The sequence below is a fragment of the Hirundo rustica genome, chromosome 26 (assembly GCF_015227805.2).
Source record: "Hirundo rustica isolate bHirRus1 chromosome 26, bHirRus1.pri.v3, whole genome shotgun sequence".
In the NCBI taxonomy this organism is placed as follows: Eukaryota; Metazoa; Chordata; class Aves; order Passeriformes; family Hirundinidae; genus Hirundo; species Hirundo rustica.
In genome coordinates, this window is record NC_053475.1 from 629621 (window position 1) to 653607 (window position 23987).

The window sequence follows — 23987 nt, forward strand, 5'->3', positions numbered from 1 at the left end:
ACAATCCCAGTTCTCTCAGCCTTGATCCTCACATCACCTCACCGGCAGCTCCCAAATTCCCAGCACATTCCCAGCCTGCCTGTGTGAGGCAGGGACAGGCAGGACGGTGATGGAGCTACACCCAGGAGGGATTTGGGCCCAGCTCTCCCACCGTGACAGGATGAATTATCGGCCTTTGGGGTTTCCATAGCAATCCAGTGGATTTTTAGCACCAACCCTGGCTTTTGCCAGCCTAGAAGGGAAAACTGGGAAACCTGATTAACATCCTGCTCTTCCTGAGAAGCTGTTAATTGCCTTTTTGTTCAATTAGTACGTGGCGTTGTTGGCAAAGAGAGGAAAGTGCTGGAAAACCTCTCCCAGTTTCACCCCAAACACTGGAGTCACCCCAAAGATCATCCAGAACAACTCCTGGGCCTGCACAGACACCCAAAAAATCCCAGCCTGTCCCACAGCGCTGTCCAAAGGCTCCAGGAGCTCTGGCAGGGTTGGGGCCATTCCCATTCCCGGAGGAGCCTGGGCAGTGCCCAGCACCCTCAGAGGAAGAACCTTTCCCTGATCTCCATCCCAAATCCCTGGCACAACCCTTCCCTGGCTCCTGTCCCTGCTGCCAGAGCAGAGATCGCAACTGCCTATCGTGAGAAACCCGCAAACTACAATATAATTATTATTACTATAATTATATAAAAGGTGTTTTTACTAAGCAATGGGTTAAGTTGCAGAGGGGGATACAAACACTGACCAGGGTAGGAGGGCTGAGGGGTCCCTTGGACGTCGCTGCCACGGAGCAAATTTTGGCCAGGAGATTTCCCTTCCCTGGGAACGGGGGCACCGGGACCCATCCCCATCCCTATCCCATCCCCATCCCTCCTCTCTTAAAACACACAGCCTCCTCCGGGACCCCCTCACGGCTCCCCTCCTCACCGGGGACGGCCCGCAGGGCTCCGGGACGGCGGCGGAGTCTCGGGCCTAGCCCACCGGGCCCTGCCCTGCCCCGGGGCACCCACCTGCCGCCATCTTGGGGGCAGCACCCACCGCCTGCCCACTCACTCTCCCTCCCGCATTGCTCGCGGGGCCGCCTCCATCCCCGCCCCGGCCGCCGTTCCCCCGGTGCTCCCCCCGGTTTGAGCAGCGCGGCCCCTTTAAGGCTCCCGGGGAGGCGTGGCCTGGCGGGGCGTGGCTCCAGGGCGTGGCCGGGGCGCGGGGAGCGCGCGCGCCGATTGGGCGGTACTGGCGGCGCGGCCCCGCCCTTCCCCCCGGCGCGAGGGCGTCACGTGACTCGGCGGCGGCGCCCGGCGCGGTGGACGCTGGAGGCCCAAGATGGCGGCGGAGCTGGTGGAGGCGAAGGTGAGGGAAGCGGCGCCGCCGCCCCGCCCGCGGGGCCCGGCCGGCACCGGGCGGCTCCCGGCGCGAGGAGACGGCGGGGGGCGGCGCTGTGAACCGCGGGGGCGGTCCTCCGGGGCCGCCCTCTCCGATTTTTACCTCAGAGACTGCCCCGCCCCGGCCTCAGGGCCGCAGCCCCCGCCGGACCTCCCGGGGCCGAACCGACCCCCGGTGCTGCCTTTCTCCTCGGGGCTGCCCCCGCGCCGGCCGTCCCCCGCTAATTCCCGGGATTAAGGATCGCTGGTGCTGCCCCCGTGCCCCCCGCCGCGGGTCCCGCTGCCCGCTCCGGGGGTGGGGCGGCTCGGTGTGGAGCTGTCCGGCGGGCGGGGGTCGGGGGAGCCGCTGGGACGGGCACTGCCGGGGGCACGGGCGGCCCCAGGGCCCCTCCGGGATGAGGTGAAGCATATCCGTGCTTTGGGGGTTGTGTTTCCAAGGCGGTTTGTGCCTCGCTCCGGGACCGGGAGGTTTTCCCGTTCCCCTCGGGATCCCGGTTCTCTGGTGCCTGTGTGGGAGCCGGGGAGCGGCCGGTGCTGAGGGCGGTTAAGGAGCAACGGCGGCGGCCGGGGAGCGTTCCCTGGAAGTGTTCCCAAGGAAGTGATCCCTGGGAAGCGTTCCCCGCCCGCTGGAGCAGCTCCTCGGCAGGGATGAGGCTGGATGCCCGCAGGAATCCCAGCGGGAAAGGCTTTTTGGGGGGGGTGCTCTGCCCTCCCCCTGCAATTCCAGAGGGGAGAATGAGCTTCCCAGCCATCGTGGTCGCCCCAGAGGTTTTCCGTGGGGTCTGAGCCGTCCCACACGGAGGTTCCTGAGAGGAGGAACACCCAGGAGTGTCGGGAATCTCGGCAGTCCATGTGCTCTCTCCCTGCTCACACGAGCCCTCTGTTTGCTTTGTCTGGGGTTTCTTGTTGTGTTGCTGCTCAAATCTCATCATCCTGGCTGGGCCATAATTCCTTCAAAATGGAAACTCTGGGCTCCAGCTCCACTTCCCACTCTCAGGGTCCTGGGTGAGGTGCTCTAGGAGCGATTCCCACAGGAGGAATTCCTCTCTCCCGTGCTCTTGGGATGCCCTGGTGCCTCCTGCTGCTGTGCCTTGATGAATTTATCTTTCCAAATACCCCTTTTATCCTCAAATCCCTCGGGGAGAGCAACGCGCGCTCTCTCTCCATTTCGTAACACGGCTTAATGATCCTGGTGGGATTTGATCAGGCTTGATGATCTTGGAGGTCTTTTCCAACCTTAATGACCCTGATTCTGTTTTTTCTGTTGAAGAAAACTGAGGCACAAAGTGGATTTCTCCAGGGTTTCACAGGTGGTGTCTGGTGGAACAGCACCGTGAATCCAGAGCTCTGAAATCCTCACTTTCTGGCAATTAGACATCTTTTCTCTGCTCTCTAGTCATCAGTCCTTTTTTTCCCCTTATCAGGGATATTTTGGGACTCATCACGACTCCCAGAAGTTCTAACTGCAGACAGTGACATAACAGCTTTTGGGTTTTCAGATTAAATGACATATGTAAGGGAAAAGGAGAAAATCAAATGGCATTTTCTCTGTCATCTAATTCCCACACATCCAAAAGTGGCTGTGAAATGCTTCTGGAAACAGTTGTAGCTTTCTTAATTAAAAAAAATATAATCTGTAGCTGGTTTATTCGAGGAAATTATGTGATTGCTACACTATCTTTTATGCTTTCTTTTTAATTACTAATTCAAGAGTGGAGCAGAGGTTGGGGAAGATCTGCTGGACCTTTGCTGTTGGATTTTTTTGTTGTTGATTTCTTCTTGAATTCCCCACAAACCAGGAAGGATGTGGGGTGAATATGTGTGAACATCTACCAAGTTTATTTTCAGGGCAACTTGAATTTTCCAATGTACTTTATAAGCTGTTGTTTTGTTTTGTTTTGTTTTTGGTTTTTTTGCAATTTTAAGGCTGTTTGGTGTTTAGGGAGCTCAAATGCCAACATGGAGCTGTGGGTTTAACAGGAGGAATTCCTGGGTTCTGATGGGAGGTTGCCTTGTGGCCTTTGACTCTGCTGACAGTTACAGGCCTGAATTGCCGCAGAGAGGGAATTTTGGAAGACTGAGCTGGGTTTTGCTGCTTATCAGACACTGGAATTGATAATTCCAGTGTGACACCGAGGCAGCTCCTGGCTGGGATCACAGGGAAGTGCTTGCCTTTGTTCTCCAGGGAACACACTGCTCTCTTTAGTAACCTGAATATCCTTCCATGCTCTAAAATGTGTCGGTTTTTAAAGATCCCGTGGATGTAGGGAGGATTCTGGAGGGGTTTTCCCATCCAGAAATCCAGGGCTGGTGGCCCCAGTTCACCTCAGCCTCACCCAGCTCAGTGATTTTCTTCCTGACACCATTTGGGACGGAGTTTTCCACGTTTCTCTGGGAATTTTGGATGCCTCAGGCCGGTGAAGGAGTTCAGGAGCTCTTTCACCTGTGAGGCCTCTTGGTTTAGATCTTTGAGGTCGCTCCTGCTTCCAGCTGAGCTGTCTTGAGGATGCTTAGCATCTGTCAAAGTGATTTTTGAGTCATTTGATGACTGCGCCGGTGGTTTTGTCATTTAGGTGATATTTCAGTGGGCGATCTCTGCGTTTGTGGCACTCTGATAGGAAATGGGAACCAAAATCAGGTGACAGCAGCGGGTTTGGACAGTTTTGGGGTCTTTCTCTGAGGGGGAATTTTTAACATCTTGCCTTGTAGTTATAAAGTGAGAACTGAACCTTTGCCTTTTATAACTATGAGAACATCTTTTAATTTTTTATCCCCCAGAACATGGTGATGAGTTTCCGAGTCTCAGATCTTCAGATGTTGCTGGGTTTTGTTGGCAGGAGTAAAAGCGGACTAAAACACGAACTAGTGACCCGAGCTTTGCAGCTGGTCCAGTTTGACTGCAGCCCCGAGGTGTTCAAGAAGATCAAGGAGCTCTACGAGACTCGCTACAACAAGAAGGGCTCGGACGTGGCCGCGGCGCCGGCGCCGCACCGGGCGGAAGCTCTGCCCCTGCACTCGTCCTACGACCGCGGCAGCGCCGTGCCCCGGACTCTGCCCGCCACCAACATCGACTACCCTGCCCTCTACGGGAAATACCTGAACGGACTGGGCAGGTTGCCCCCCAAAGTGGCCAAGCCCGAGGTTCGCTTGGTGAAGCTGCCCTTTTACACCACCCTGGACGAGCTGTTGAAGCCGACAGAGTTGGGTGAGTTTCGGGGGGGGGGTTGTTCGTGACCCCCTCCTTTTCTTTCCAAGGTTTTCTTAAGCGCAGATTATCCAATAACGAGATGGCGCCCACGTTGTTTTTAGTTTTAGCCCGGTGACCAAATAGCCAAAGGTCTGCAATGTGGACCTTTTCACCCAGTTAGGGGAAAAAAAACCACCTAAAACCATGAAGAGGAAGGATTGAGCCTACACCCTAAGTTCCTCCATGTTGCCCTGCCCATATCACCAATATGGTAACGTTACTACATTACCCTAGTCTAAAGCCTTTAAATCTGTGTTTCCAGGGTTTCACCATTCTTGTTGATAAAATTCCCTGTGTTTTCTCTAAAGTCGTGTGGCAGGAGAGGCTGATGGATGCGGTGGTGAGACCTCTCCTCTCCCCACCTCTCTCTCCCCTCATGCTCAGGATTTACAGAGGAATATTTATCTCTGGGCTTGCCGGTGCTTAGAGGTGGCTGATAAAAGAGGGAGACAGAGAGAGAGAGAGCGCTGGGAAAGGGGGAATGGCTTTAAACTAAAAGAGGAGAGTTTGAGATGGGATATTGGGGAGCAGTTCTTCCCCGTGAGGGTGGGGAGGCCCTGGCACAGGGAAGGAGGAGCTGTGGCTGCCCTGGAAGTGTCCAAGGCCAGGTGGAAGGTGTCCCTGCCTGTGGGGTGGAATGGGATGATCCTTCAGGTCCCTCCCAATCCAAACCCTGTGCTCCTGGGATTTCCCTCACACTTGGAATGTGTTCGCTTTGGGATGTGACTCGGAAGCCCGCCTTGTTCAGTTCCTGTGGATTATGGAGCCACATTCGACACTAAGGCTGGTTTCCAGCAGGAAAAATCCCTGACCTGGAGCATCCTACGGATAAAAGAGGGTGGCAGCACCTCAAGCTGTATTTTTGACTGGGTTTTTTTGTGCTTGTCACGGTTATTTGTGTGTGGTGCTGTGTGTTTTGAGGGGTAACCAGTAAAACTGGAAGAAGAGCTTTTTCCCTGGGGCGTGGAGACCGACTTTTCATTATCTTAGTTTAGAGAAACAGAGAATGTTGTTAACTGATGGTAAATAGAATGTTCTGGTAGCGATTCAGCGTTGTGTTGTGTTCTGCTGAGTGTCTCATAAATTCATGTGGTAATGTCAGAATTCCCTACCAAATGATTCTACAGCTTGAGCTGGTCTGGCTTTGCTGAAAAGATATTTGTTGTGGCTTGGAGGAAAAAAAAATAGATGGAGATGTGATTGTGCAGAAGCAAAAAGAAAAAGGACTAATTAGTCAGATTTTATTTAATTTCTTCTTCATTTGAAGGCATTAATGCTGTGACAAAACAGCTGAGTGGTGACAGAGTCAAGCTCAAACATTATAATTGTGTGGGGAACGGTTTGTTCGGTGTTGAGTGTGTGTCAGTCAGCAATTCCAACGTGGGAATTTGAAGGAAAACAACTTTCCAAGAGGTGGAAGCATCCAGAGACAGAAGAGCCTGGATGCACTCGCTGGGATTACCAGATTTTGTTCCGAGTTGCCATTAAATCTCCCCTGCAGCAGCTCAGAACCGCGGGCTCATTAAACGCAGCCTCTGCCCGTGGTAGGTGACACCTCCCCTGGGCCAGCCTGGTCCCTGCGGGTTCCTGGCTGATTTTCCTGCTGTGGGAGAGGTTTCTGTGGAGCCAGGAGGAGCTGGGCACCAGCAGATGTTCAGGTCTCACACCTGATCGGGCGCTTGCACCTCCCAGCTTTTGGGTTTCTTTTCCGGCAGCGATTTGGTTTTTGTACAAAGCAAGAGCGAGCTGATATAAATGCAAAATAAACCATGGGCAGCTCCTCACTTTTCCTAATCGGGTTTGCTTTGTCTTTGTGCGGCTGAGCAATCAGCAGGACTGGGTTTATGGGCAGTTTCTTAATCAGAAAACGTTAAAATTACTTTTTGTTATTGTCCTTGTCAATCATCGCTTGCTAAAAATACCTCATGAAATGCTTTATTTTCTGCCGGCTGTTTTTGTCAGGAGATATTTGGACGGAAACTGGAATTAAACAAAAGTTGCGCGAGGATATCTTAATTCTTACTTTTTCAATTTATTTTTGCAAGCTCCATTTGCATTTTTAAAGCAGAAAAGGGACCAAAGGGAAGCACCTGGGGTGACTCATGTTGTCACCAGGTCTTCCAAGAGCTGCCGAGGTTTTATCCTTCCCTCATCTCCTCTTTTTCATACAAAAGTGCACTTTCCTACTTCTGCAATCCTCTTGGCTTTGAATAACCGTGCAATGGAAGTGAGGCAGAGCAAAACACCCAATTCTCGATAAATAATTTTTAAAAAAGCTGTTTTAGCACTTCCTCTTTGTGTTCCTCCCGTGACTTTCAGCAGCTCGGGGTCTGAGCTTTGCTTAGAGACGCAAAACTGAAAATAAAACATGTTTGGGTTGAAGTAAAGGTTGCAACAAAGTTTCCCACGTCTCAAGCTTCGTTTTCCCCGCATTAAATGCACTTGATCTTAAAATTATCAGCGTGAAAAGGCCACAGTTAATGCTGGGTTCTCGTTAAGCCTCTCTGAGGGTGAGCTGCTGTCCCACCCTCAAGGTCAGGGGGTTGGAAGTCCTGTTTTGTCTCTTCCAGCTGCTTTTTGTGTTGCTTTTTTATCATCTGAGCTAATCTTTTTTGTTGCTGGGTTTGTTTTCTTTCTTTTCCAGAACCCGCCTGCTCGCTCTGGTTGGTTTTGGGCTTTTGGGTCAGGCTCAGGTCTCCTCTTGGGCTTCTGGAGGATGTGGTCACACTGTGACACCACTGGTGGCGTGAACTGATGGCTCTTGAATTGTTTGAGGGGAGGAAAAATAATTAAAAAAAAAAAAAGAAAAAGAAAAATCAATTCCAAAGCCTGTGTTGGTTGTGCTGAACAGTGAGCAATAAATGAGCAAAGCTCTAATCAAAGCAGAATCACCGAAACAGGTGAAAACTGGAATTCCGGGGTGTGGGAGAAAACAAAACTTGTGGATAAACAGAGCGCAGCAATCACCTCGTGCTCAGAGCCGCTGTTCTCAGTTTGATGGACACTCTTCTTCTTCCCTCCTCAGTTCCACAGAATAATGAGAAGCTTCAGGAAAGTCCGTGCATTTTTGCATTAACACCAAGACAGGTGGAGCTGATCAGAAATTCCAGGTACTCCTCACTGGGTATTAACACTCGGAGAAAATGCAGCTGCATGATTCCCTAATTCCTCCGTGTTCCCTGCCTGTGGAAGCTTTTGTTCTCTGCAAGGAAGCGGGATTTGCGTGGAGACATCGGGCTGCTCCTCCTCGTGTAAAGCGAAGAGCTCTGGGGGGAGTGGGAGCTGCAAATTCACCCGTTCAGGTCCTTAGGTTTCGCTGGTGCTGCTCTAATCTCCCTCTGGAATGGTGCATTTGGGCAGGGATGAAATCATCATCGATGACCTAAATTCTCTGCCGAGCTGGTGGTGTGAGTGTCTGCAGCCTCTCCTTTGCGTGCCAGGTTCAAAAGGCACAGTTCGAGGCTGTTTGCATCTGAAAGGAAACTTCCTTGGTGGGGAGGAGGCTGCAGGAACTGCCCGAGGAAACATCTCGGGATTAGGATTTACCCTGACCTCTGTCAGATGCAACTTTTGAATCAAAACAAAGCCTCTCCTCAGAGGTGGCGGTGCAGGCAGGGAGGTTTCCTCTTGGTTGACCTGCTCCCTTCATGCAGAAAAATTCCTCCAAAAAAAAAAAAAAAAAAATTCAACATAAAACCTTTAAATATTTCTCTTTATCATAAAATAAAGAGACGGAGAAAGAATATCTTCTGGTTATTTTTCCCTCCTGGTGAAATATCCTTGTTGTGTCTTCTGTTGCTTTCCTGATTCCAGTTAAAATCCTGTCAGGAACAGCCCTGGTGGAGGTTGCAATATTCACAGTGGGGCCTTAATATTCATTCCCCTGGTTTGCACGAACAGCTTCAGCTGAATAATTAAACACAGAGAGTCTTGAACGACTGTCAGGTAAACCTGACCTTAAAACCCAGTTTTCATCAATTCTCACGAATCACCAGAAGGCACCCGAGCAGTTTTAAAAACCCAGAGAAAAGCTGTAGGTTGGTGCATCAGGAAAAAGAATAATAATTACAGGACCACTGGTATTTGCAGGGGGAATTGTACGATTTAAATAAAGTTCTGTGAGGTAATTTTTTTAAAGGTCTATTAAAAAATTTGGAACAGTTCTTGGAAAAAAAGAAAAAAAAATTTAAGTTCTTGAGTCTGGCAGCTGGTTTGGGTGATTTTTTTGGAGGGGTAGGGATTGTTTTTAGCATAATTAATTTGAAGTTTCTGTTCTTTCATTTACCAGGGAGTTGCAACCTGGTGTGAAATCGGTTCAGGTGGTGCTCAGGTAGGTCTGGGCTGGGCTCATTGAACATCAGGGGCAGAGCAGGGGAGGAGGGAATGTTCCAGCAAAACCCAGGAAGCTCCAACGTGGATTTCATGGCTCCAGAGAGAATTTCCAGTGAACCTTTTGTTCCTGGGCCTCTCAGGAGCATCTTAAACTCCGCTTTTGAACCACGAGCAGAAAGAGCAGCGTCCCACCTGGACGGGGTCTGCTGGGGGAGCAGGGATTGGGAAGGGGATTGGGAAGGGGCCTGTGGGAGCTGGGGGTGTGCAGAGTGTTGGGATATTATGGGATGTGTTCTTTGTGCCCAGAATCTGCTACACAGACACCAGTTCCCCTCAGGAGGATCAGTACCCTCCCAACATCGCCGTCAAGGTGAACCACAGCTACTGCTCCGTGCCGGTAAGGACAGGGAGGAAAATCTGGGGAAGCCGGGGGGAAAACTTGTGGAATTTGGAAGGAAATCGCTCTCCTGATGAATGCCAGACTATAGAAGTGCACTGCTTAGTTTAAAGCTATTTTTTTTTTAAATGGATTAGCCGTGTTGTTAATGAACTGTTCTGTATAAAGGCTCGATCCTGTTTATTTTGTGCTCCAGCACAATTCAGCTCCTTCCCCCCTTTCCTGAGTCCTGGGGCTGAGCGCTATTTAATGGAGCTGATCAACCTTGAGTAAAAAATAAGTAATCTGTGTTTGATCTTCCTGCCCTAGGGCTACTACCCCTCCAACAAACCCGGGGTGGAACCCAAGAGGCCCTGCAGGCCCATCAACCTCACCCACCTCATGTACCTGTCGGCGGCCACCAACCGCATCACGGTCACCTGGGGCAACTACGGCAAGGTGAGAGCCCAGCGAGCCCCCAGAGCTCCTCAGGCAGCCCTGGGGAGCAGCCTCCTCATCCTCCCCTCCCTCTCTCCCCAGAGCTACTCGGTGGGGCTGTACCTGGTGCGGCAGATGACCTCAGCAGAGCTGCTGCAGAGGTTGAAAACCATCGGCATCAAACACCCGGAGCTCTGCAAAGCGCTGGGTGAGTGGCTCGGGAGTGGGGGGCCTTAATCTGCAGGATTAAACACCACCATTCACACCTCTGCTTCCCTCCAGCTGTGTAAACCCCACTTTTTATCTGAACAGACTCGCTGAGCTGTGCGTGAGTCGTGGGAGGTCACCCCCAAACCCGTGGTTCTGGTGGCTCTGCGGCAGCTCTGTAGTTGGATTTAGGATTTGTGCCGGTGTCGTTGTGACTGGAAGGGCTTCATGCCTTCACCTGAGTCAGTATGAGCAGCACTGACCCCTCGGGATTTCCAAAGGAGATTTCTGGAGCGAGGGATCCTGGTGACAATGTCCTGCTGCCCCAAATCCCTGGGAGTCTTTGGGGTGGCAGTGGGACGTCACCAGCAGCACTTTGATATGCCTTGAGAGCTTCAGAGAAGAGATGGTCCCCAGAGATGCTTATCCCAAACCACTCAGGTAAATCCTCCTGGTATGAGGCACGTGTGTAAAACGTTACTGGAAATGAGGGGAAATTACCTTTCCAAGGTGGAATCTGACCTGGAGCTCACCAGTGTGGAGGATTCCCAGTTTTTTATATTGCTGGACAAAACCTTCTCGCTGTTTAGTTCTGCGTGGGAGAACTGATCTCGTGATCCTGACAGTCTTTAGAACTGTCCAGACCGTGGAAAACTTCCCAAGGATAAGAGACTGTCAGGGAATCCCAGGATGGCTTGGGTTGGAGGGACCTTAAAGCTCACCCAGTCCCACCCTGCCATGGCAGGGACACTTCCCACTGTCCCAGGCTGCTCCAAGCCCTGTCCAGGCTGGCCTGGGACACTGCCAGGGATCCAGGGGCACCCACAGCTGCTCTGGGCACCCTGTGCCAGGGCCTCCCCACCCTGCCAGAGTTTCTCCTGCCCATCTTAACCTCAATTTCCCCACTTCAAGCCATTCCCCCTTATCCTATCACTGCAGTTCCTGATGAAGAGCCCCTTTCCAGATCCCTGGAGCCCCTCCAGGGACTGGAACGCTGCTGGGAGTTCTCCACTGAACCTTCTCTTCTCCAGGCTGAACTTCCTCAGCCTGTCAGTCTTGGAGGTGGATTGTAGCTCACAGGGAAGGTGATGATGATTCCAGGTGTAGCCACCTGGATTTTGGGCAGGGATCAGTTGTATTTGGTGCCTTTAAATAAAACCAAATAAGAGCAGTGCCTCATTTCAGCTCCTTTGTGTTTTAGTGCTTGGAAGTTGTTTGGATGTCCAGAGCTGGCCAACCTGAGGAGCTGCTAAACTTTGCTTTTCTAGCTTTGGTCTGCTCTGCAAATAATTCCCTGTCACTGAAGCTGCCCTTTGACTTCAGTCACATCTCACTGCTGACTCATCCTCCTTTGCACAGAATTCTGTACGAGTTCGTACAGGAACATTGTCTGAGGACAGATCATGGCTCTGGATCCCAAATCCTGATAGGAGATCCTAGGAAATTCTCCTTCCCGTGTCTCCCAGTAATTGATGCACAGAGAAGGCTCTTACAAAGAACTTCGTAAAAAATTAAGCTTGGATGAAAAGACTCCTAATGTGAGGAAAACAAGCCCAAATCTTGCAATCTCCTGGGAATTTCACATCTGAGAAGTCACTCTCTAATTAAAGCTGGGTGTTGCAGAGCTGCGTGTAGCCTCATTGTCTGGAGACATCTTGTTATGATCTGAAAAGGTCAAAAGAAATGGTTGACTTGCTCCAAAGAAAAACAGTGATGGAAGTGTCAGAGGCAGCTGCAGACAGCAGTGGGAGCAGCAGCTCCTCCTCAGGACTTGGGGAGCAGTTCAAAGCTCGTTCTGTTGATGTTTGCACCTTGGTGTGGGACCTGCCCATCTGCTGCTTGCTTTGATTTCCCTGCTGCTCCTCTGGGTTTTCCTTTCAGGCTGCAGCAGCAGGGGCAGGATTCCTCCTTTCCTAACATCTGATTCTTCCCAGATCTGTGCTGGGTGGCTGCTGTGCTCTGAGCTCTCTGCCTGGGTACTTCTGGGCCTGTTGGTGGTTCCTGTGGAATGTTCTGGAATAAAGGAGGTGGCCAGCCTAGAGGCTGAGGAGTGGCAGCCCTGCAGTGCTGAGGGGAGGCTTGATAACCTGATGGGAAAAGGATGGGATGTGTTCTCCCTCTCGGTTTGACTGTTTGCTCACAACTGGAAGTGCCAGGGGGAGGCATTTCCCCTCATCCTGCTGCCACAGAGCTCAGGAGGGAATAAACCCCACCGTGCCCAGGCTGGAGCTGAATCCATGTGCTCATTCCCTCCCTGGCAGGGAAAATGATCCATACACACCCCAGGGCCGGGGTGAGCTGCTCCCCCTGTGCTGCACAGCGTTACCAAGGGCCGAGTTTTGTTAAATGTTGTGACCTCTGCTCTCCCTGCAGTGAAAGAGAAGCTACGCCTGGACCCGGACAGCGAAATCGCCACCACCGGTGTCCGAGTGTCCCTCATCTGTCCGGTGAGTCCCTGAGGCTGCTCATGGAACTGGAGACTGGGACTTAAAACCATCCACTGTCCACACCTTCCACTATCCCTTGGGCACTGCCAGGGATCCAGGGGCAGCCAGAGCTGCTCTGGGCACCCTGTGCCAGGGCCTGCCCGCCCTCCCAGCCAGGAATTCCTTCCCAATATTCCCTCTGGCAGTGGGAAGCCGTTCCCTGTGCCCTGTCCCTCTCCAGCTCTCCTGGAGCCCCTTTAGGCACTGGAATGCCCAAAGCTCTCCCAGTTTGCCCCAGAACCGAGGAGCTCCAGCTCTGCTTTACTCTTGGTTTTGTCAGGAGCCCAATCTGTACTCCCAAGGCAGCTTTGCAAACCCACAGGTGTTTTTCCTTGTGAGGGGATCCGGGGGCTCCCTGCCCGGGTGTCCTGGCTGACGCTCTGCTCTCTGGTCCCACAGCTGGTGAAGATGCGCCTGTCGGTGCCGTGCCGGGCCGAGACCTGCGCACACCTGCAGTGCTTTGATGCCGTCTTCTACCTACAGATGAATGAGAAAAAGCCCACATGGATGTGCCCTGTGTGTGACAAACCTGCCCCCTACGACCAGCTCATCATCGATGGGTGAGTCCTGCACCTCGCCGCCCTCTGCCCTTCCCCACTGGGTGCAGCATCCGGCTCTTGGTTGGAGTTCGCTTTTAAAACTATCGAGAGTTTATTCTTCTGGTGCATAATGCTCTGGTTTCAGCGTTTTGGTGTCTTAGAGAAACTGGGAATGTGCTGGGAGGGAGCAGGCTTGTGCTGCAGCACTTTTGGGGTGAGTTTGGAGGCAGCTTTGTTCCCCAAATTCTGGGAGCCTTTGGTGGGCTGGGACCACCGACAGTGGTTCCTGCCTGCTGGGAGGTGATCTCCACCCTTGTGGCTGTGGCTGGCCTCCAGTGCAGATCCCCTCAAGAGCAGGGAGCGTTTGGAGCGATGTTTGGGGTGCCTGCAGCTGCCCTGGCACAGGGAACTGAGCAGACCAGTCTGGTCCCAGCCTCAGCGAGGGTTCCTGCAGCGTCGCTGCTTTTGTGGGCCCTGGGCAGATGCAGGAGCTGCGGCTTTGCAGGCAGCCTGGAGCAGCCCCAGCACAGATAACCTGTTTGCTTTGTCCCCTGGCCAGCCCTGACAGGAAAATCCAGTTCCTTGGAGAGCTCTGGCAGGGGAGAGATGAAGGGGAAGCTGCGAGGGGTTGGGTTGTGGAGCCCCCACAGGTCCAGGCTGTCCCTGGGGAAGGCTCAGCAGACTTTTGTCCCTGCTCAGGGCTGGGGTTGATGCCAGTTCTGTTGGGTGAAGTCCTCCCCAGATTCCCTGGAAGTGAGAGAGGGAAGCTGGCACTCAGCTGAGTGCTGGGAGTCAAGAAAGAGCCAGAGGCTCCTGAGCAGGGAGGAAGGTGGTTGGTCAGGTCTGGGATCCTCAGGGATTTTTGAGAGCTGCAGCTCAGCGATTGCTGTGCTGGTGATGGGATTGGCTGTGGGAGCAATTCCTACAGGGGCTGGGGAAAGCTGAAACTCTCCCACTGGGGTGCCACAAAGTTTTCCCAACCTTGGAAGTCTTTCCACTAGAGTTCTCCTTCCTCCTGAAGGGAAATGCTCAAGTCCAGGAGGGGGCGAGGCCTGGCAGAGCAGCATTTCCAAATAAGCGGTGGGAGACAGGGAATAAAGAGGGAAGAAAGCCAGTCCCCAGTTTCTCTGGAATCACTCCAGCTGCATTTTCATGGTGCTCCTGTTGCAGGAATGTTCTTCTGGTGGCTACTGTGAGGATTTGGGAACTAACACTAGGAAGGAAGGGAAGTGCTGCTGGTTGGATGGCTGATTTCCTAACGCCAAATCCAAATTCCCTGTCTCACCTTTCGCTAAAGCCTGGCTGGGAATGTCCCAAGGGATGGGGCAGCAGCTGCCTGCCTGGAAGCAGTGCCTGGGAAACTGGGTGAAGAGGCAAAACTTTTAATTGCAGCTAATTAAGCTGGTAGTTGATGGTTTGGGCTCACGGACAGGAAGGGCTGGGATGGATTTGCACTGTCACAGCCTGCACTGGTTTTATGGGGAATGAAGTCAGTGGCTCCGAGGGCTGTCAGCTCAGGAGATTCCGTTTAAATCCGGGCTCGCTGCACACACCCTGCTGCTTGCCAGGAGTGTGACAGCTCCTCCTGTGCCCTCTGCAGGCTCCTGTCCAAGATCCTGACAGAATGTGAAGATGCAGATGAGATCGAGTACCTGGTGGATGGCTCCTGGTGCCCCATCCGAGCCGAGAAGGAGCGGAGCTGCAGCCCCCAGTGTCCAATCCTGGTTCTAGGTGAGTCTGCCTGGGGGGAATCACAGAATTCCAGGATGGCTTGGGTTGGAAGGGACCTGCAAGATCATCCAGTGCCATGGGCAGGGACTCCTTCCACTATCCCAGGCTGCTCCAAGCCCTGTCCAGCCTGGCCTTGGATACTTCCAGGGATCCAGAGGCAGGCACAGCTGTTCTGGGCACCCTGTGCCAGGGCCTCAGCACCCTCACAAGGAGGAATTTCTCCCCAGTATTCCCTCTGGCAGTGGGGAGCCACTCCCCGTGTCCTGTCCCTCCATCCCTTGTCCCAAGTCCCTCTCCAGCTCCCCTTTCGGCTCTGCCAGCGGCTCTGCAGTCTCCCTGCAGCCTTCCCTTGTCCAGGCTGCGCAGGCAGGAGTGTTGGGTCCTTCCTGAGCTGGACCAGGAGCGTTTTCATCTCCTGCTCCCCCGTGCCAGGTTCCTCGGACGTGAACGGGCTCCTGGCCGCTCCCAACGGCGCCGGCGAGAACGGCAAAGCCCCGGCCGATGTCGTGGATTTAACACTGGACAGCTCATCCTCGGAGGAGGACGAGGAGGAGGACGAGGAGGAGGATGATGACGATGAGGGACCCCAGCCCAAACGGCGCTGCTCTTACGAGAAAGGTTTAGTCTCTGCCTGCTGACTGCAGCCACGGCTCGGAATTCCCAACGGACAGACTTGAATACTCTGGTGCTTATTAAACTGGAGGAGGGGGAGAACGTCTTCTCCCACCTCATCTCCCTCCCTCCCTCATCTCCTGTGACTTTCCTATTCCGAATTACTCATTAAAACGAGAGAGAAAAAAAAGAGAAAAAAAAAAACCACAAAAGAAAACAAAAGAAAAAAAAACGACACAAACAAAACAAAAACCATTGAGCTGCTTCTTGGTTGGAAAACGACCCCACTCAGAGCCTGACCCTGAACTGGAGCCTGAAGTAAAGAAAGTGTCTTAAGCCAGGCAGGATCCTCCCTCACCTGGATCCCGGGATCGGGGGAGCTCCCCTGCACACCTCCAGGACACCCACCCCTGCATCTCCAAAGCCGTGTGCAGTTTGATCCTCTTGTTAATTAACCATTCCTTAATTAATCTAAAGGTTTTGCTGGACGTGTGAGTCCGGGGCGGGGCGGGAGGGGGGAGCGGGGAGGGCTCTGGGGGGGTTTGGGGGGGCGGGACGGGGGCAGGGGGTGCCGGGGGTGAGATGTCCGCTTGGAAGCGCACTGTTCTAGCTCGGAGCTCCAGCAGCTCTGCACCTCATGTAAAGAGACACGTTTGGAATTTTAACCTAATCCCGAGGGAAGTGTAGAGGTTTGTGCAGTAGTGACTCGTTTTAGTTGAGCAGAAGCCATGGGGGGGGCGGGGGGCGGGAGGGGGGGCTCGAACCACAGATCTGTTGTATTTTTGAAGTGCAATAACTTTGGTGTTTTTGAAGACTGACAAGGGCTGCGCATTCCCTTTTCGTTGAGGTTGGTTCTGGAGGCGGCGGCCGTGACCTGCAGGACACCCCTGGGCCTGGGGACACTGCCAGTGACCTGCAGGACACCCCCAGGCCTGGGGACAGTGACAGTGACCTGCAGGACACCCCTGGGCCTGGGGACACTGGCAGTGACCTGCAGGCCACCCCCAGGCCTGGGGACAGTGACAGTGACCTGCAGGCCACCCCTGGGCCTGGGGACAATGACAGTGACCTGCAGGACACTCCCAGGCTTGGGGACAATGACAGTGACCTGCAGGCCACCCCCAGGCCTGGGGACAGTGACAGTGACCTGCAGGCCACCCCCAGGCCTGGGGACAGTGACAGTGACCTGCAGGCCACCCCCAGGCCTGGGGACAGTGACAGTGACCTGCAGGACACCCCTGGGCCTGGGGACAGTGACCTGCAGGACACTCCCCAGGCCTGGGGACAATGACAGTGACCTGCAGGCCACCCCCAGGCCTAGGGACACTGGCGGTGACCTGCAGGCCACCCCCGCCCCTGGGCACACCTGGCACGTGAGCAGGAGCAGGGCAGGGGGATCCTTCCAGAAAATGCCGGGTGGGGGAATCTCAGTTTTTAGCCAACTACCTCGGTAACTCCAATTCAGGTTTCTTTGAGTCCCGAGCCCGTCGCGGGCGGGTGCGAGGGCAGGGCTCGGGCGCCGCCGCCGCCCCGGCCCCTCCACTTCTCTGTCCCAGCCTTTGGCCCCAGAGCCGAAGCTCCTCCTGTGCTCTTTGGTGGCAAAACGTTGTTGCTTTTGAGTTTGCGAAGCGTCACCTTTTGTTGACTTTGTCTTGGAGAGTTTCTGTCCCGGCTTTTGCTGTTCCCACTGGCTCCTCCCGGCTCTGGTTTGCTCTGGACCTCGCTGGCTTTTCCCCCTGGAGCTCAGGATCACCCCGGGAGGGAGCTGGCCCTGCCCCTGGGGTGAGTGAGGAGCGGGGGGCTGTCCCTGTGCCCGCTGCTGGCCTGAGACCCCCGAGGGTCTTGGTGTTGCTGGGCACTGCCAGACCCCAAACCCTCCTTCCTTCCTTGATCCCGCCACTCTGTGTCCCCAAACCCTCCTTCCTTCCTCAATCCCTCCCCTCTGAGTTCCCCCAAACCCTCCTTCCTTCCTCGATCTCCCTCCTCTGTGTCCCCAAACCCTCCTTCCTTCCTCGATCTCTCACCTCTGTGTCCTCAAACCCTCCTTCCTTCCTTGATCCCCCCCCTCTGGGCACCCCAAACCCTTCCTTCCCTCCTTCAGCCCCAGCTCTGGGCACCCCAAACCCTCCCTCCTCCCTCCATCCCTCACCCCAGCAGCCAGGGGAGCACAGACAGGGCTGTTGGTGCCTTTCCCAGCACTTCCCCCTCACTCCAGAAAATTCCACACCTGGCCATTCCCACCTGGAGGGAAAAGCCCCCGAGGTCCAGCCAGAGCCGCCCTAAATCCTCGTTGGCCACTTGCCCAAGAGCAAAGTCCCCTCTCCACGCTGAGGAGGGGTCCCCTGCCAGCTCGGGGGCTCCTCTCCCAAACCCCCCGTCTCCCAGGCGGGGTGGGGGTCCCTGAGCCCCTGTGGGAGGGGGATTCTCCCTCCCCTCCCCGCCTGGGCTTTGTCTCCAGAGCTGGAATGTGAAGGGGGTGAGGCTCAAGCCGCCCCCGTTCCCCAGGTGTGGCAGGGGGGACCCCGAGCAGCTCCCGGTCCCGTTCCCACGGGGACACGGCGCTGCCCGGCCCCAGGCTTTGCTCTTCCTTCTCTTTCCTGGCTGTAAGCAATATGTTTTCAGGTTGAAACCGGGGTGGGGGTGGGAAAAGGGGGATGAAAACAACTGAAAAATAAAAAAAATAATTAAAAAAAAAAAAAAAAAACACAACCCGGGTAGAGCTCCCAACTGAATTTTACTGTACAAAGTTCTGTGCTTGTGGCCCTGGCTGCACAGTAGCTTTAGAGTCCAGTTGTTTTCCTAATATTTTTATTCTAATTTAATTGCTTTTGAATTTTCCAGGCCAAGCAACTGTTTGGAAACACCATGCTTGTTTTAGTGCTTTCTGTTGGAGTTGGCCAGCTCTTCCTGTACATATGTTGGGTTTATTTTTTTTTTTCTTATATCCTGTTTTTTTTTTCTTCTTTGTTTTGTAAAGAGAAGAGAAAAAAAAAAAAAAAAAAAAAACAACGAAACAAACAAAAAAAAAAAAAAAGAAAATTATTTTTCTTTCCCTCAGTACACATTCTTCAAATTATAGTGTTTGTTAAATAAAATGAAAGATTTACATTTAATTCTGTGTTGGCTTGTTGGGATTTCTTATCCTGGGGTCTCCAGGCTCTTCTCCCAGGGCCTCCCATGGATCTTACCAGGGAAAATCTTCCCACAGGCCCTCCCCAATCTTCCTGGGGTCACCGGAGCTTCCCAGGATCTCCAGAGGGGCCCAGGATCACTCCCAGCTCACCCCAAAACGGGACCAGGGGATTTTCACGCACAGCAGCAGGGTCCTGGGGCAATCCCAGGATTTCCCTGGACATCCCAGGATCTCCAGGATCCCCCCAGATGGAGCCTGGAGGGTTCTGGGCCAGTCCTGGCCCCCTCCGGGTCCCCCCCGGCTTTTGGGGGGCAGCCGGACCCCCGGGCCCCTCCTCGGTGCCACTTTGAATTCCTCCACCTCCAGCGGATTAATCATTTTATTTATGAGGCTTAAGGGCCCAAATCCCGTTAAAGCCGGGGCTTTGCCAGATAAACAGCCCGCTTTGGGGGCAGCGCGTTTGTGAAAACACAATTAGCAAACCCTGTAATCTGCACTAATTACCGGCCCATGAGCGCCGGCACTTGCCGGCAGCACCTGCAGCTCGGGGGACGCGGGGATGAGCCGGGACACCGGGATGAGCCGGGACACCGGGATGAGCTGGGATACCGGGATGAGCCGGGACACCGGGATGAGCCGGGATACCGGGATGAGCAGGGACACCGGGATGAGCCGGGACACCGGGACGAGCCGGGACACCGGGACGAGCCGGGACACCGGGATGAGCCGGGATACCGGGATGAACCGGGACACCGGGATGAACCGGGACACCGGGATGAATCGGGACACCGGGATGAGCCGGGACACCGGGATGAGCCGGGACACCGGGATGAACCGGGACACCGGGATGAATCGGGACACCGGGATGAGCCGGGACACCGGGATGAACCGAGACACCGGGATGAACCGAGACACCGGGATGAGCAGGGACACCGGGATGAGCCGGGATACCGGGATGAGCCGGGACACCAGGATGAACCGGGATACCGGGATGAGCCGGGACACCGGGATGAGCCGGGACACCGGGATGAACCGGGACACCGGGACGAGCCGGGACACCGGGACGAGCCGGGATACCGGGATGAACCGGGATACCGGGATGAGCCGGGACACGGCGGCTGCGCCCCGGCGCCCACCCGGAGCCTCCTTCACCATCGAGTCCCTGCTGTCGGGGCGGGGGGACGCAGCCGCCCCCGGCCCGGAGCCCCCCGGCCGCAGCCCCCCGGCCGCCCCCCGGCCCCCGCCGGAGCCCGGGGACAAACCGGCCCAGTCCTACATCGCCCTCATCTCCACCGCCATCCTCTCCAGCCCTGAGAAGAAGCTGCTGCTCTCCGACATCTACCAGTGGATCATGGACAACTACCCCTACTTCAAGAACAAGGTGAAGGAGGGGCTGGGAGCATTTTCCGGGAATTTCCATTGATTTCCAGGGTTCGGGGAGAGCCGAGCCCGCGGCGCTGCTGTGGGGTGGGGACTGGGCTGAGGAAGTGGCTGAGCTCCGCTGAGCCCAATCCATGGGGAAATCCATTGGGAAATCCATCGGGAAATCCATGGGGAGATCCAGCCGTGGCGTCCAGCCCTCACTGCTGATGGGGTCGGTGTCTCCAGGCTCATTTTGGAGCCTGCCGCTGTTGGCTGTTCCCAATCCATCTGGAAAACGCCGGTGGCCGGAACGCGGGGCCGCTTTCTGCAGGGAGTGGGGTGGGCGCCATGGGGCGGGGGGTGGGCTCGGCCTGAGTGACCCCTCTAGGCCTGACTGACCCCTCTAGGCCTGACTGACCCCCTCAGGCCTGACTGACCCCTCAGGTCTGACTGACACCTCAGGCCTGCCTAACCCCTCAGATTTGACTGACCTGTCCAGGCCTGACTGACCCCTCTAGGCCCTACCTGACCCCTCTAGGCCCTGCCTGACCCCTCTAGGCCCTACCTGACCCCTCCCCTCAGGCCCTGCCTGACCCCTCAGGCCCTACCTGACCCCTCTAGGCCCTACCTGACCCCTCTAGGCCCTACCTGACCCCTCTAGGCCCTACCTGACCCCTCAGGCCCTACCTGACCCCTCAGGCCCTACCTGACCCCTCAGGCCCTACCTAACCCCTCTAGGCCCTACCTGACCCCTCAGACCCTACCTGACCCCTCAGGCCCTGCCTGACCCCTCATACCTGACTGACCCCTCAGGCCCTGCCTGACCCCTCATACCTGACTGACCCCTCTGGACACAGGAGAAGAGCTGGCGCAACAGCATCCGCCACAACCTGTCCCTTAACGAGTGCTTCGTCAAGGCCGGGCGCAGCGACAACGGCAAAGGTCACTTCTGGGCCATCCACCCCGCCAACCTGGAGGACTTCTCCAAGGGCGATTACCACCGGCGGCGAGCCCGGCGCCGCGTCCGCAGGTCCGGGGGGCTCCGGGGGGCTCCGGGGTGGATCACCAGGGAGGGCTTTGGGTCCCGGCAGCGCTGACCCCGTGCTCTGTTTCCCCTCGCAGGGTGAACGTCGGCTACTTCCACCCCTACGCCCTGTACGGCCTGGGCTGCTGCTGCCCCTGCTGCCCGCCGGCTCCCCCCGCGCCCGCCCTGGCCCTGCCCGGAGCCCCCCAGTGCCCCCCGCGCTGGGGCTGGGGGCGGCTCCCGGTGCCCTCCCGGGGCTCTGTGCCCCTCCTGCCCCGGCTCCCCTTCCTGTGACCCCCCTCCCCTGCCCCTCCCGGCAGCGTGGGGACAGCTCTGGGTGTGTCACCCGCTCCGGGTCACCCCGGGGTCCCCCCCGTCAGCGGCGCCCCAGGGTGGGGGCTCGTTCCTTGGGGTCTGCACGTCCCCAGCCCGTGTCCCCCACAGGACACCCCGGGGTGGCACCCAGAGCCCGCTGCACCCCCCTGGAGCAGCACTGGGGACCCCCCACCCTCCGCCTTCACTCCCACTGCGGGGAAACCGAGGCACGGCCCAAACCGGGGACTGAGCCCCCCTCCTCCTCCTCGGCACTCTCAGGCACATATGGGGCTTAAACCCTGCAGCGGCTGCCCCTGCCCTAATTATTCCCTTACTAATTGTCCCTGACGCCCCTAATGAAAATCGCGGCTCCCAGGTGTTAAGTGGCATTAGGGCGTCTCGCTAAGAAAGACGAGCCGGGCACTAAATCCCGGGATAAACCCCCCCAAATCCCGGCCCGCGCCCCCGAGCAAGGCAGCTTATGACACAAATTAATCCCCCTTTTTAGGGGGGGCAGCCGCGGGGACATCGGGATTTTGGGGGGGATTTTTTTTGTGGGGGATTTTTGTTGGGGGTGGGGAGGATTTTTTGGGGGGTGCGCCCCTCCCTGCTGCGGTTTGCGGTGCTCGCCCTGGGCTGGGGGGGGGGTTTTGGGGAGAGGAGGGGGGACACCCCCAAACTTGGCCCCGGAGGATCTTTAAACCGCCGCCATCTGTCCCCAAACGCGATTAGGGTCTTGAGACCCCCCCCCAAAGCGGCTTAATGGGGCCGGGGGCACTGGGGGGGCACTGGGGGGGCACTGGGCAGACTGGGGGGACCCCCCGGTGCTGAGCTGGGGGGGTGGGACACCCCCCGACCCCCCCGACCCCCCCTTTGCTCTTGCTGTGTAATGGGGGGAGGCTTTGTTCCGTCTGGGGAAACTGAGGCACGGCCGCAGCTTGAGCCTGGGCACCCCAAAATGGGGGGGAACAGCCCCAAAAATCTCTTTGTGCAGTCCCGGAGATCCCCAAAATAAGGGGAACCCTGGCCAAAAAAATCCCCAGGGCAGTTTAAAATAGGGGAAACTCCCCTCCCCCCCCGCAAAAAACCAAACCCAACAGTCCTGGACACCCCGAAATAGGGGAAAAAAATCCAAAATATTCCCTCACAACCTCAAAAATCCCCTGTGTAACCCTGGACATCCCTAAAATAGAGGAAATCCCCCCCAAAACCCCGGGGAAACCCCAGCCCCAAAAGCAGCAAAATAAAAACCCCCCAAAATCATTAAAACCCCACCAACGCCCCCCCAAAAATTTAGGGGGACACCCCCAAAAAGAGCCGGTGCCGTCCGTCCTCTCCTCCCCCAAGAAATCCAGTGGGTTCCGGGTGTATTTTTAATATATAGTTTATTTCTCTCTTTTTTTTTTTTTTTTTAATTTTTTTATTTTTATTTTAAAGCCCCCCCCCCCCCAAAGTGCAATTTTTATTATTTTAAATTTTTTTTGTCTTTTTGTCATCTTTTTTTTTTTTTTTTTTTCCTCATCTCCCCCCCCCCCGCTTTATAAAGAACTATCAAAGTTACAATCTATGGAATGTCTTTTCTGTGCTTTATTTATTTGTCTGTTTGTTTGAATATATTTCTTTATATTTTATTTTTTTTGTTGTTGCTTTCACTCTCTCTTCCTTTCCTCGCTCCTCTTCCTCCCCACCCACCCCCGTGAAAAATCCTCACCGAAACAAAACGAAAAATTTCGGAAAAAAAAAAAAAAAACCCACATAAAAACCGCTGCAACCTTTGCGAGTGCTTGAAGATAAAGAATCTCTTTAATAGATTATATAGAAAGACGCAGGAAAAAAAACAAAACAAAACAAAACGAAACGAAAAAAGGGAAAAAAAAAATGAAAATAAAATTAATATTTATAATAAAGTGGCCCCACCTCGAGCGTCCTTTGGGGTCCCCGGGCCGAGCTCGGTGTCCCCCCCGTCCCTGGGGACATTTCAGCTCTTGCTGTGTATATATATATATATATATAGATAGATATAGATAATTTTATTATATAAAACACAATTTAACGCAGCATTTTGCCCCATCCCCACCCCAACATTTCCGTCCCGTTTTTGCTCTTTTTTTTTTTGTTTTGTTTCTCTTGATCGTAAATTTTTTTTTTTTTTTTTCCCCTTGTCGTGAATCAAGGGAAAAAAAAAAAAAATTAGAAAATTTAGAGAGAGAAATTCAGGGGGTTTTGTCTCGGTTTATAATTAAATGGTTAAATTTTGGGGGGGGGGCCGGGGTTGGGGGGGGGGGGGGATGAAGGAGAATTTTGGGGTGGGGAGGGGGAATCAGCCCTTTCCTGTGGAAAAATGAGAATTCAAACCCCTCCTGCTCCGTCTGGAGGGCAGGACCCGCCCCGAGCCGATCTGGGGGAGAAAAACCCAAATTTGTGTCTTCCCCCAGCCCAGCAGGGGGTGAAGCCCCTCCCATGGCACCCCCAGACCCCAAAGCCAGGACTCAGCCCCCTAAACCTGGGCTGAGCCCCCCAAAACCCAGATTAATCCCAGAAATTTGAATTGAGAGACCCCCAAAACCCAAATTAATCCCATAAATTTGGATTGAGACCCCCAAAACCAGGATTAATCCCACAAATTTGAATTGAGACCCTCAAAACCTGGATTAACCCCACAAATTTGAACTGAGACCCCCAAAACCTGGATTAATCACCCAAATTTGAACTGAGACCCCCAAAACCTGGATTAATCACCCAAATTTGAACTGAGACCCCCAAAACCTGGATTAATCACCCAAATTTGTGCTGAGCCCCCCCCAAAACC

The 23987-nt window shown here is 54.7% G+C and overlaps 1 protein-coding gene across 3 annotated transcripts; it reads left to right on the forward strand.

Moving 5' to 3' along the window:
- The first annotated feature begins 1252 nt into the window (after nt 1–1252).
- On the forward strand, nt 1253–15846 carry PIAS4 (protein inhibitor of activated STAT 4). 3 transcript variants are annotated; one of them, XM_040086969.2, is made up of 11 exons: nt 1253–1344; nt 4155–4581; nt 7649–7733; nt 8912–8953; nt 9262–9352; nt 9662–9790; nt 9872–9977; nt 12350–12423; nt 12862–13022; nt 14602–14732; nt 15165–15846. In XM_040086969.2, exons 1-11 carry the CDS (start codon nt 1318–1320, stop codon nt 15368–15370), a joined length of 1479 nt encoding a protein of 492 aa, XP_039942903.1. In that variant the 5' UTR covers nt 1253–1317; the 3' UTR covers nt 15371–15846. The 3 variants fall into 3 exon arrangements, with proteins under 3 accessions (XP_039942903.1, XP_039942904.1, XP_039942905.1); XM_040086970.2 differs by lacking the exon at nt 1253–1344 and adding an exon at nt 1652–1776; XM_040086971.1 differs by lacking the exon at nt 1253–1344 and adding an exon at nt 1735–1776 and having other exon boundaries at nt 4214–4581.
- Nucleotides 15847–23987: the final 8141 nt, after the last annotated feature.